General features: G+C 43.7%; 1 protein-coding gene across 4 annotated transcripts in view; it reads right to left on the bottom strand.

The window, feature by feature from the left end:
• ASTN2 (astrotactin 2) overlaps positions 1-13,861 on the bottom strand; it is a 704,920-nt gene that overhangs the window by 531,126 nt on the left and 159,933 nt on the right. For all 4 annotated transcript variants that reach the window (XM_080990791.1, XM_080990792.1, XM_080990793.1 and 1 more), the window contains one exon: positions 10,213-10,400. In XM_080990791.1, the coding sequence (XP_080846917.1) occupies positions 10,213-10,400 (188 nt within the window). The remainder of the gene's footprint in view (positions 1-10,212; positions 10,401-13,861) is intronic.

The raw sequence follows: 13,861 nt of genomic DNA, 5'->3' as shown, positions 1-13,861 counted from the left end.
GTGGAATGTACAGTGCACAGAAGGATTCCTGCCACCCCCCAGAGGAGAAAGAAGACAGGAGGAGATGGACTTGAAGGAATCTTTTTCCATTCTTGATCTAACCACTTCATATCCAAGGCTCTTGATCGTGGATGTGTATGGTAATAACGTACTTGCTACCTTCCATGGAGACGATATCGGAGAAAGGGAATTGCTCAAACCATAAGATTTCTGCCTTTGTAACTGATCTCAACAACATCAAAATATGCTCCAATACACAAGAGGGGATGACTGAAGTTAAGATGATGTAGACCTTAGAAGACTCCAAGCAGGCTTTGGAAGGCACAGTACATGGAATGATTCCTGCCACTCCCAAGAGGAGGAAGAGATGTGTGGTGGTGACAGGTGACTCCCTACTGAGGGGAACAGAAGCAGTTGTGTGCAGAAGAAACTGGATATCCCAGGAGGTGTGCTGTCTTCCAGGGGCAAGATTCAAGATGTGACAGAGAGGTTGTGAAGTCTTATGAAGCCCACTGACCACTAACCTGATTCATGTGCATACTAATAATACTTCCATACACAGCCCTTAATGTATAGCAAAGGACCAAACTGCGGGAGGCAGTGGAAGACAGGAGTGCCTGGCGTGCTCTAGTCCATGGGGTCACGAAGAGTCGGACACGACTATACGACTAAACAACAAATGAGACTATGCACAGGAAGCTGAAAAGCCTTGGGACACAGGTGGTGTTTTCATCACTCCTTCCTGTTGAAGGTCATGGCCCAGGAGGAGTGAGGAAAATACTGGAGGTAAACCACCGGATGCACAGTTGGTGGGGTCAGGAAGGGTTTGGCTTCTTGGATCATGGTCTGTGCTTCCTTGAGGAAGGAATTATGGGAAGAGATGGGCTGCACCTCACAGCCGTTGGCAAGAATGTGTTTGCTAGGAGTCTCACAAACCTGATCAGGAGACCTTTAAAGTAGAACAGGGGTCCTCAAACTATGTTCTGCAGGCCAGATCCAGCCCGCCCATTGCCCAGGATGACCACAGTCAACACGAGCTTCCTTCTCTCTGAACTGCTACTACTGCAAGCAGCTGGGTCCAATCCCTTCCAGCTTCCGGCAGCGCCTCTTTCCTTTCCTCCCTCTTACTTGGTCGCCCTCCACTCTCATACCCCCCCCATTGAAATACTTGTAAGTTTATTGTGATTAAAATTGTTCTTCAGTTTAAATATTGTTTTGTTTTTTCCTGTTTTTTTGCGCACTACAAATAAAAAATGTGCAGTGTGCATAGGAATTCGTTCATGTTTTTTTTCAAACTATAGTCCAGCCCCCAACAGTGTCTGAGAGACAATGGCCCCCTGTTTAAAAAATATGAGGACCCCTGAAATAGAACTTGAGGAGGAAGGGGACAACATTACAGATGACAGAAGAGCACCTGGTACTGGGGATAATAGCTTCACTAATGTGCAGGAAACTGAGGTAGTGCTCCAGAAACCTGCCAAAGAGCAGGAAACTACAAGAAGGAAGCAGGTGGAGGGAACATCTTATGGTTCCAGTTGTCTGTACACAAATGCACAGAGTATGGGAAACAAGCAAGACGAATCACATCTTTTAATACATGATGGCAAATATGACCTGGTAGGCATTACTGAAACCAGGTGAGATGAGACCCATGACTGGAATGTAGGAACTGATGGGTATAACCTGTTCAAAAAGAATAGACCAAACAGAAAGGGAGGAGGAGTAGCATTATATGTAAAGGATGTGTACACTTGTGAAGAAATCCATGACCTGGAGCATGGAAAGCAGATTGAGAGTATATGGGTAAAAACTGAAGGAGAAAAAAAAACTATAGTAACCTTATGCTGGCGATCTGCTGTAGACCACCAAGCCAGACTGAAGACTTAGATGATGCTTTACTAGAGCAGATTACCAAACATTCAAAAAGGAGAGCTATAGTAGTCATGGGAGACTTCAATTTCCCTGATATCTGTTGGAACTCAAACACTGCCAAGAATGTAAGGTCTGACAAATTCCTCCTTGCCTTGCTGACAATTTCATTTCCCAGAAGATGCAAGAAGCAAAATGAGGTCATCTGTCCTGGACCTGGTCCTCACCAACTGTGAGGAACCGATTGTCGAAGTGAAAGTACAGAGGAAAGAAAAGCTGAGTGTAGTCAGCCATGAACTCTGGACTTTGAGAAGCCTAATTTCAAAAAACTGAAGGAGCTACTGGGTGAGATCTCATAGTCAGAAATACTCAATGAGAAGGAAGTCCAAGAAGGATGGGAGTTTCTAAAAGGAGAAATATTGAAGGCCCAAATGCAGGCAATATGAACAAGAAAGAAAAGTGGGAGACATCTAAGGAAACCGGTGTGGCTGCATAAGGAGCTTACAGATGAGCTGAGAGTTAAAAATGGCATATATAAGAAATGGAAGAAAGAGGAAATCACAAAGGAGTATAAACGAGAAGCCAATAGTTGCAGGGGGAAGGTCGGGCTGGCTAAAGCTCAGAGTAAGCTCAGGCTTGCAAGAGGTAAAAATAATAAAAAATGTTTCTTCAGCTATGCCTGAAGTAAGAGAAAGAACAAGCAGGTAGTAGGCCCTTTGCATGGAGAAAACAGAGAAATGCTATTGGGTAACAGAGAGAAGGCGGAACTACTCAACACCTACTTTGCCTCTGTCCTCACACAAAAGAAAAGCAATGCCCAAAAGAAAAGCAACGACGTAAGGAGGGAGCTGCAGCCCAAGATAGGAAAAGAGGTAGTAGGGTAACCTAGCTACTTTAAATTAATTCAGATCTCTAGGGCCTGATGAGTTGCATTCAAGAGTTCTAAAGGAACTTGAGGAAGTAATATCAGAGTGTTTGTCTATGATCTTTGAGAATTTGTGAAGAACAGATGAGGTCTCTGCAGACTGCAGGAAGGCAAATGTTGCCCCCATCTTCAAGGGGCGGGGGGCGGGGAGAGAAGACCCAGGTAACTACTGACTGGTGAGCTTGACGTCAATACCAGGAAAGTTCCTGGAACAGATAGTTCAACACTCAGTCTGGGAGCACTTAGAAAAGGATGCTGCAATTACAAAGGCCCAGCATGGATTTTTCAAAAGTAAGTAATGTCAAACAAACCTCATTTCTTTTTTTGAAGTAGTAACAAGTTTGGTGGATCAGGAGAATGCTGTGGGCCTTGTGTATCTTTATTTTAGTAAGGTTTCTGGCAAAGACCCCCACAATATTCTTGCAAGGAAGCTGGTAAAATGTGGGTTGAACGAGGTAACTGTAAGGTGGATTTGTAGTTGGTTAGTGGACCAAACCCAAAGAGTATTCATTAATGGTTCCTCATCAACCTAGGAATGAATGAATGAATCTTTATTTGAATCAGCCATACCAATAAAACAACAATATGCTATACAAAGAATAGAAATGAAAAGTCAATTATATAAAATACATTTTAGGGGGTTTGAATCAGTAGTCAAATAGTGCATCTTATTCTAATTTGCCTCAACCTAGGAAGAAGCGACAAGTGGGGTGTCGCAGGGTTCTTTCCTGCATCCATTGTTGTTCAACATCTTTATAAATGACTTGGATGAAGGAATTGAGGGGATACTCACCAAATTTGCAGATGACACCAAATTGGGAGGGGTAGCTAATGCTGTAGAAGACAGAATCAGAATTTAAAATGGTCTTAACTGATTGGAGAACAGGACCCAAGCTAAAAAATGAATTTTAATAGGGACAAATGTAAGGTTCTGCACATAGACAGGAAGAACCAGCTGCACAAATATATGACGGGGGACACCTGGCTTATAAGCAGTACATGTGAAAAGGATCTAGAGCTTAACATGAGTCACCAGTGTGATGGAGCAGCAAAAAAAGAAAAGAAAAGAAAAGAAAAGAAAAGAAAAGAAAAGAAAAGAAAAGAAAAGAAAAGAAAAGAAAAGAAAAGAAAAGAAAAGAAAAGGAAGAGTCCAGATCAAAGGAAGTAATAATCCCACTCTATTCTGCCTTGGTCAGACCACACCTGGAATATTGTGTCCATGCTGGGAGCCACAATTTAAGAAGGATATTGACAAGCTGGAACATGTGCAGAGGAGAGCCAATATAATCAAGGGTCTGGAAACCAAACCTTATAAGGAACTGTTTAAGGAGCTGGATATGTTTAGCTTGGAAAAGAGAAGACTGAGAGGAGATATGATAGCCACCTTCAAATATCTCAAGGTTTATCCCACAGAAGATGTAGCAAGCTTGTTTTCTCCTGCTCTGGAGTGTAGGACCTGAACCAATGGATTCAAGTTACAAGAAAGTAGATTCTGAGTAAACATCAGGAAGACCTTTCTGGTGGTAAGAGCTGTTTGACAGTGGAACAGAGTCCCTCAGAAGGTAGTGGATTCTTCTTCCTTAGAGATTTTTAAGCAGAGGTTGGATAGCCACCTGTCATGGGTGCTTTAGTTGAGATTCCTGCATTGTTTGGGGGCTGGACTAGATGACCCTTGAGTCCCTTCCAACTCTACAATTCTTTGATTCCCCCCCACCTGTGCCCACACCCTCTTATTCTACCCATAAAAATGTGCAAATCCTTACAATGTTCATGGTGTTCATTTAAGCATCTAATCCCACACTGGTATTAGATAAAAAATAGAGCAAGATTATCTCTGACCTAAAACCATATAAAAGGAATCATTACACAAAACAAAGAAGCAGCTCTTTCCAATTGTTTGGCTCAAATAACAAAGCGATGATCTAGAAATGGAGGAAGCAGTCACCCTCTCCTCAAACACACACTCAATGAGGGTCATCTACCAGGGAACAAGCAATTCAGCCAGGTCTAGGATTTAAAAAAAGTAATTTCTGGTAGAAAACTGTGGGCTAAGCAAATTCACACGCCATGCTCTGCAAAACCATGACTTTACCTGAATGTCCCGGCTTTGGAGGGAGGAGACCACTTTGCCACTTCATTGGCTGTTTAGATAAGCACAACAGCTAAGACAAATTTTTGCTTATGGTGTCGTCTGAACACAGCACTGTGCTTAAGGTCTCTCCTCTTTCACCACTGTCTATGGCCAAAGACCCCAACATTTCCCAAGAAGAAATCAATACATTTCTTGTCAAGTCCCCCTTCCCAATCACAACAACAGCAATACTGCTTCCCCGCTTCCTGCCATAGAAGCCCTGCACACTTACTCACAAGTAAGCTCCCTCCTAAGCCTGAGCCCAGTGAGCTCCAGGTGGGTGCCAGGGAAGCTGAACTGTAGCAAGAGGGCAGTGGCAGAACCAGGCGCTCGCATCAGCAGCTAATTTAAATTGAGAGCAAATTTAATAAATAAATGGACAAAGAAGGTAAACAGCCCAGCTTGTGCCAGAGCGTGAAGGATGCACAATCTGCTACATGGCGGTTGAAGGATGGGTTTGTCCTTTTGGGAAGGAGTTTGTTTCTAGGAGCCCCACTCAATTTGGGACATTAGGGACAGATGGTTACAGATTGTGCTGAAGTAGAGAAACCTTAACTTTGATCCCAGGTTTAGAGAACCCATTAAGCTAAACCATGCCTTAGAGGAGCAAATTGGGAGTGAATCCCTCACTAGGAACCAGAATTTTCATGCAGTGACAGTAAGAAATATTCTGGGCTTACCAGGCCAGGCAGACCAGGCCATTATACACTTTACACCCCCACCCCCATCACTTTACAGAGTTTAATTCAGACCTGGGCCAATTCATCTAACCCTCAAGCCTAGTTGTGCCTTAAGAATAGAAGCAATTCCCCACTTCATAAAAAAATTATTTAAAAAAGCATACAGGAGGATTGAACTTGCATTCCCTCACCCCAAACACCCATGCTTTCGCTGCAATTCAGGCCCACACCACAATTTTACCAGTAGCCCCATGGCCTTGGTGTAATAATACTTTCCTCTAAGTCCATGGTTTTCAACCAGTGATCCTTGGCTCCCTGGGAAGACTTGAGGGATGTTCAGGAGAGCAGCAGCAGTCTATCCTTCCTTCCCTTCCTTTAATTTACTTATAGCCCATATCTTCCTGCATCTCTCTCTCTCTCTCTCTCTCTCTCTCTCTCTCTCTCTCTCTCTCTCCCCTGTCATCGTCCTCTTCCTCTTCCTCACCATCTCCCAGACATGTTTCAGATTCCCATACCCTCCAATGTTCCTTAGATGAAAATAGGGACTTTTCTCACTCCCTCCCCAACTGACCCTCAACACCCCATTTTTTTGTATCCCCCCAAGCAGTGCATTTCCTGTCAGATGAAGGGCAAGTGCCACCCCAACTGCATAAATGGGACATAGCACACACACCCTCCACTGCCCTGAAAAAAACGCTTAATACTGTTTTTATTTTGCTAAGTTTGGTATGTCTTTGTGCTGGCACATATGCAAACACTTTTGATCCAAAACTCTAATGTGACTGATGTTTGGTACTCTTCCAAACCAAAGTTCAAATGCTGTTCTATTTGTAGCTTTTATTAGCAGTCTGTTCTGCAAATATGTTGCTTTCATCACTGCCTCACCCCAACTTTCAAATGATAAATTAGACTGTGCCAGCATACACCTGACCATCTCCATTAGAGAGTAATTCTTTCTCTCTGCTACGCCATTTTCTGGGATACAGGTTGCACTTGAATTCTTCTTGACCATATTTGCACTTTCTTGACCTGTGTCCATTATTTTCAAAACCTTGTGCATACAAAATTCCATCTCTGGTAATTGCACATCTGTTGCGATTAAAATTTACATTAAATCCATGCTTAATCAGAGTTGACACACTCAGCAAACTGTCTGTTAATTCTGGCAAGTAAACTATATTTCTCACTTCGTTACAAATAGTTTCTCTGCCTGCAACACACTTAAGCAAACCTGCTCCCTTTCTTTGCACAGATATTCTATGGCCATTTGCGATTGTAACTGTCTCTGATGCGTTTTCATTTAACTCTGAAAAAAGTCAGCATCACATGTCATGTGCATTGAAGCTCCTGAATCAATTAACCAACTAGAAGAGTTACTGTTAACAGCATCAGTTTTCCTCTAACTTGAGATTGCTAGATAGTTCTGATGAACTGCAAATGCATTTTTAGTTTGCTTTCTGCCACCACCCTGGAACTTTTCTTTATTAGTGCCACTTTGGTTTGTACAATTCTGTGCAAAATGTCCTATTTTCCCACACAAGAAGCATCTAGTTTTATCTCTTTTGCCTACACCTTGGAAATCAGTTTTATTTCTAAAATTATACTTATCAGTCTTTTGTACAGCAAATACTTGCGTTTCACCCTCTGCTGCCTTTTCTGCTGTCCTAGCAGCCTCCTCTTAAAGTCTTGATACAATGTATTTTTGCATGTTCCCTGCTTACATGCGCACCAAAAACGATGCTGAAAATGGGCAGGGACGGAATGGGGTGGGGCAAGGGTGAAACGGAAAAATTCCCACTTATGTGTGTTCCAGTGACATACAGGGTGGCCCAAAATGGAACCTGTAAGTGGGGATTCCCTATATCCCACAGGTAAGCCACAAAAAGAACGTATTTGGTCAAGGGAGCCAAGGACTCAAAAAGGTTGAAAACCACTGCTCTAAGCAGTTCATAAAAGCACTTACATAAATAAAAAGGGACTTGTATGATATTGTACCTACAGCTCCTGCAGATGCTACAGCTGGAAAGATTAATTTCATTTTCACTTACAGTGGTACCTCAGGTTCAGTACTTAATTCATTCCGGAGGTCCGTTCTTAACCTGAAACTGTTCTTAACCTGAAGCACCACTTTCACTAATGGGGCCTCCCACTGCTGCCGTGCCGCCGCCACACGATTTCTGTTCTCATCCTGAAGCAAAGTTCTTAACCCGAGGTAATATTTCTGGGTTAGCAGAGTCTGTAACCTGAAGCGTATGTAACCTGAGGTACCACTGTATATGCAAACATAGAGAGCCAGGTTTAGTATGCACTCAAAGCTCCTTACAAGTTTTGCTCACTCCACCTGCAGACACAATACCTGCCAACACCAAAAACAAAAGGTGGCAGCAAAAAGGGGAAATGGAACCCCCACTTTCATAATGTTGGAGCAGGTCAAAGGCCTGCATCCTGATCCTACAACAGCCAAGCATGAAAGCAGGGCCTGAATGCAACAGTGCTCTCCCCAGTTGCAATTCCCAACAGCTGATGTTCATAGCTATTATGACTAGTAGCTGCTGACAGCCTTATTCTCAATAAATTTGTTGAATCCACTTTTAAAGCCTTGCAAGTTGGTGGAAGTAAACTACACAGTTCAGTGATGTGCTGTGTGAAGTACTTCCTTTTATCTGTCCCAAGTGAGGAAGAAAAACATATCCCAATCTGCTTTATCCACACAATGCGTAACATTATATGCTTCTATCACATTCTTCCCACCATCACAACCTCCTTGCCTTTCCCCCAAACTAAAACATGCAAAAATAAAACATTATAGAAAGAATTCTATACTCAACACAGGTACCACGACACAGGCACTATTCTTCTTGGCAAAAGCGAAAAGGAAAAAGAAACAACAGTGGTTTGATCCCCACTACAGTAGCTGTGCAAGCAGAACTGTGGCAATTTACAGCTGAAGTTAAGGTGGAATCAATTACTGTTCCTTGGATAGGTTATCACAAAGCTACCCATCATGAGCATCATATACAGGTGAGAGGAGTTCAGACATCACCTGTGTCTCCCCCTTGCCTTCTCTCTGAAGAACACCAGTCAGAGACTACTATTCCAGAGGTCTCTCTTCTCAGTCCCAGAAAGTCTGCACAGTGGCAAGCGGCAGCTTTTAAAAAAGCCTTAACAACAAAAAGCCTTGAAGTGATAAAGCTTCGATTTGCAGGGTGCTGCAATAACAGATTTGCTTTCTCAGTGCAAACAGCAAAAAACAAAACAACCCCCCCCCCCAAAAAAAAACCACTGTGCTGCTGATACCTGCTTGATGAGTGTGATCAAACTTTAAAAAGCATCAAGGTACAGTATATGTTGTCCCATTGCTTTGTCTTTATCTGACTGAATATAGCGTAGAAAAGCCATGCTCTTCTGACAGCACCGAAGTCTTCAATTCACATGTTTTGAGTTATACAAGAGATAATGACAACAAAGGCATGTTGAAGTTGTCATCCTATTTGTCATCTAGCATTTACCCTTGCCCTAGAGAGAACATCCCTCCAAACTCCCCCAGGCCACACTTTGTTGCTCTTGTCAAATAATTTAAAAAGGAAATTTGGCTACACAGTACCCAGAGGCAGTGGACCAGGCTGGAACTTTTAAGAGCAGGGGAGTTTAAACATGAATGCCTCAAGGCCAGAGGCAGCTGATGTCCCTTGGGACTGGTAAGGCAGAAAGCACGGGCACCAAGGGTAGGTGGGGACAGAACCAATAACAAGCAGAGGCAACTAATCCTCGTTTGGTTTGGTCTCTTGCTGCATTCTGCAATGAGAAGGAAGCTGACCCAGTCAGGGTCAGTCAGGGCCACTCCCTGGGTTAGTCATAAGCAAGAAGGCAGGCACAGAGGGGCTGGCTGAGGGCAGAATGAGGTTGATGGGGCAGTTAATTCTGATAGACCAGCATTCACTGCTCAAGGCACATTCCCTTTACAAAGAAATAACCCCAAATAGCCCTCCTCCCATGCTAACCTGACTGCTGCCTAGGATCTGGAGGAGAAGCCCTCCTCTGTTCCCTGTGGTGGAAGAGTGGTTGGCAGTGACTAGGGAGGGCATTCTCTGTGGTGGCACCCAACTTGTGGAACACCTTCCCCCCACTGAAATTTAGCTATCCACCTTCTGCTGTTTTCTGCTGGTGAATGACTATTACTATTACTATTCCAGCAGGCATTTTGCCTTTGCTGGGTAGATGTTTTTATCTGAATATCATTTTAACCTGTCATGCCTGCTTGCTTCCATTGTATTTTGCTGTGGTTTTACAGCAAGGCTGTAACTTATGCAGAAAAGCAGTGTGAATACAGGTGTAGATATATGGACATATACATAAATCAAATCCACTTATGACCATAGATAGAGCAGTTGGTCAGTTATCAGCATGGTGCTGATAACACCAAGGCTGCAGGTTTGATCCTGATGAGGGACAGATGCATATTGTAGGGGCTTGGACTAGATGATCTTCATGGTCCTTTCCAACTCTATGATTCTATTATTCTTTTGCAGAAGAAGCTGAACTGAGGAGGGTGACAAGAAAAGAGGGGTGTCTTTGAGATGGTAAAGGGGAGAATGGTGGTCACTCACCATGACGGAGATGTGAAGAATATGCATCTGTTCCTCCACAATCTCTGACGGCTCCTGCAGGGTCGGCGGTGTGTTCCTAGAGAGCTGTTCAGCACTGCTCATAGAGACATGGAAATAGAGGGTGCCATTTTCCAGCCACTGCTGCTTCCAGTGTACCAAGGAAATGTCAGAAACCGTTCCGGACATCTCTGCAAGAACAGAAACAAAGAGTTGTTCAGTATATTTAGATACTGTTGAAAAGGGCTTCTTCCTGGGTATCTCTCAGCAACTCTCATTCTCAACAGTACCCAAGCTTAAAGATCATGTAACTGCATGTAACTGCTCACAATATCATATGATTGCAGAGTTTGAAAGGATTCCCAAGGATTTTCTGGTCCAACTCCCTAGAATGCAGGAATCACAGCTAAAGAATCAGTGTCAGATAGTCATCCAACCTTTGCTTTAAAACCTCCAATAAAAGTCCACCACCCTCCAAGGTTGCCCATTCCACTGTTGAACAGCTCTTATCATGCCCTTTGACAACATGCTATAGATCAGCCTTCCTCAACCTGGTGCTCTACAGATGTTTTCTTCTACAATTTGCAACACTCCATCTGTTGACTGTGCAAGCTAGAGATGATGTGAGTGTAGTCTGAAATATCTGGAAGGCATCAGGTTGGGGAAGTCTGCTACATCTTTCACAGCAAAGGTGTCCAGTGAAGCCCTCTGCACTGTGAACCTTCTGGGAATAAGGCAGGGGGATCCTGCCCACCCTGTGGCCAAGTTCAGACATAATGGGATTATGATTTCCAACTACATGAATAAGGAGTGTGAATGCCACACTCCCACCCAATATCTCTTTCTCTTTCAAAGCTTCATACAAAGATTGTTGAATCTGGTTTTAAACAAAGCTTGAGTTTCCTGCAATGTAGAAGCAGAGGTGTACCTTGCGCCTCCAAAGCTGGGAGAGATCATGGACCAGAAATTAAAAAGTTTGCATTTTATTGCCTTTTGCATCCCAGAGCCATTGGAGTTTGGTTGCTCTGCTCCTCCTCTCCTTCCCCCTCCCTCTCTCCTCTGTTGGTCCGTCTGCCTGCCTTTCCGCCTCCCTCCTTCTGCTCACTGCCTTCTCTTTCACCTCCTTCCTCTTTTGCTTCCCTTTTCCTTCTCCTACAAATTACTGCCCACTTTGCTGCTGTGATGGCCTATGCCAGCAACTGGATTCCTACACCGAGGTGAACAGAGGAGCCTGCATGCCTTGCCCAGCAACCCAGAGCAATGGAAGAGCAGCCCAGGGTGGACTCCGAATCACTATGAGCCAGAGTGGAGAAGCACAATTTTTGTGGGGCCCACCCCCCGGGCCTGTGCCCTTGGCAGTGGCCAACCTGACCAACCCCTAGGTACATCCTGTGTCCAAGCTCAGGAACTCTTGTTTGTTTAAATTCTAATTTTAGTGAGAATAAACCAGGATAAAACAGTGGTTTCAGATCACTAGATAAGCAAACTCTTTGGATGGCAGGGAGAACAGTGGCCTGTTCAAAGTCAGAAATGAATGCTTCCGGTCTTCTCCTTGCAGCCATGAAAGAGAAGTGGGTAGGAGGAGCACATTGAGTCCAAGGCTCACTACAGCTCATTCACATGGCACAATTATGGAGAAACTTAGTCCCTCCAGATGTTGCTGAACTACAACTCCCATCAGCCCCAGCAAGCATGGTCAATGGCCAAGGTTGATGGATGTTGTAGTTCAGGAACATTTGGAGGGCCAAAGGTTCCCAACACCTGACATAGCAGGAAAACATGGATTCCCATTATGTCTTAATCAAGCCACAGGCTATTAAGACAGGAAAACCATTTCAAATCCTTATATAATGAGAAGCAAGTCATTCATAATGTCTGGCTTCGACCCTTAGAATTGAACCCCAGATGGTTTGGTGACCCTGGGCCAGTTGCCCAAATTTTAGGTTATTAAATTTAATGCTACTTTATTAGGCCACTCATATCTCAGAAGCTCCTGGTGATAAACACGTAAACACTGCACGCAAAACCTCTTCCAAATACCACCAAATTAAAACTAGTACAAACATTGCCAACAGCAGAGCATAAAGCACTCAACCTGCTTAGGCTTAGCTACCAAAAACCAGCTGAAACTGAAAGATCCTACACCATTTCTGAAAGATACTCATGAATACAAGCAAAAGGAGCAGCCATGCACAATCTTCTAGTCTTAAAAGGGGCTTGCCCCTGGCTTCAGAATTAAGATATGCAGTAACTGCTCTTGGAAAGATTGTAGCCAACAGCTGCAGACTTCAATGTTTTAAAATTCTGCTCGTGTCAAGGACTCATATGCCCCTCTGCGCAAGAGAGGTTTTTTGCTCCACGTAAGTTCATTTTCCTTTCTACAACACTGGCCCCCAGCACAAACTCCCCATTTTGCAGTACTGAAAAGATAGCTGATGTGAGTTTAAGCTGGTGGAACAGATATGAACAGGCAAAGCAGACCCTATCTAGAAAGTGAAACCCTTTGCATGGAGCTTAGCTTACCTGTCCATCAGACTTATCCCCCTCCACCCCTTCACAAAACTCCCACTGTTCTATAGCTGCCTGAATACCCAGCTGCTGTTTTCCCCCTTGACAGAGACAAGGTTAAACCATTATTGCAAACTCCCTTACTCAGCACTTTGCTAATTATTCTATTGACATATCCAAGACAGAGGCATTGCCACTTGAATCCCCAACGAGGACAGTTAGTGGCCCAGGTCGCTCATTATCCAACCAGGAACAAGGACAGGAAACACAAACTTCCATCTAATGGTCCTATCTGAATACTTCAGGAGAGCTGGGGAATAAACGCCTATCAACAACAGCAACATAGGTAGCTGCATTATACTGAATCAAACCCACAGGGTCATCTACCGCAGTACTGTGCACATCGACTGGACTGGAAGCAGTTCTCCAGGGTTTCAGATGGGAAATCTCTCCCAGTCCTGCCTAAAGATGCCAGGAATTGAACACGAGACCTTCTGCATGCAGGACACATGCTCTTCCCTGATAAATTAACAATGCATTGTTTGCTTGTTTATTAAAAATGTGTATTCAGTCTTCCTTGAAAGCTTTTAAGTGAGCCAACAGATATCGCATGTGCCAATATAATACCTGGGCCAGAATATAATTGTCCTTCCAATTCTGCATTTCACAAAAGCTCACAATACAATCCTCAACCCAAATAACATGCCAAAATGCATAAAAAACTGTGCAAAATTTGGGACAAAATAACCTCATGTTGATTTTACCTCAGAGTACTGTAGGAACAGGTCATTATGGACTTATGAATGAACACATGCAGAAACTGACGTAGCAGAAATACAGTGATCCATCCAACACTACTCATAGATACACATTTGGAACTTGCCTACATCAAACTGCATTGGTCTCCTGAGTCATTCCTGAACATCCGTTTGTTTTGAAAAGCATTTCCTAGGCACTACTCTACCCACTGCAACACTTCTGACTCTTCATCGTTCAGGCTTTTCATTACCATTTCCCTCCCTCTCTCTCTCTCTCTCTCTCTCTCTCTCTCTCTCTCTCTCCCCACCCCCCTTCCTGTTTCGTATGTTTAATAAAGACAGTAAGCCCTGTGGGCAGGGACTGCATTACTGCTGCTTTCTGTACG

This window comes from Podarcis pityusensis, assembly GCF_964106645.2.
Source record: "Podarcis pityusensis genome assembly, chromosome: Z".
Lineage (NCBI taxonomy): Eukaryota > Metazoa > Chordata > Lepidosauria > Squamata > Lacertidae > Podarcis > Podarcis pityusensis.
The sequence above is the reverse complement of the archived record's forward strand: the minus strand, read 5'-3'. Positions and strand labels throughout refer to the sequence as shown.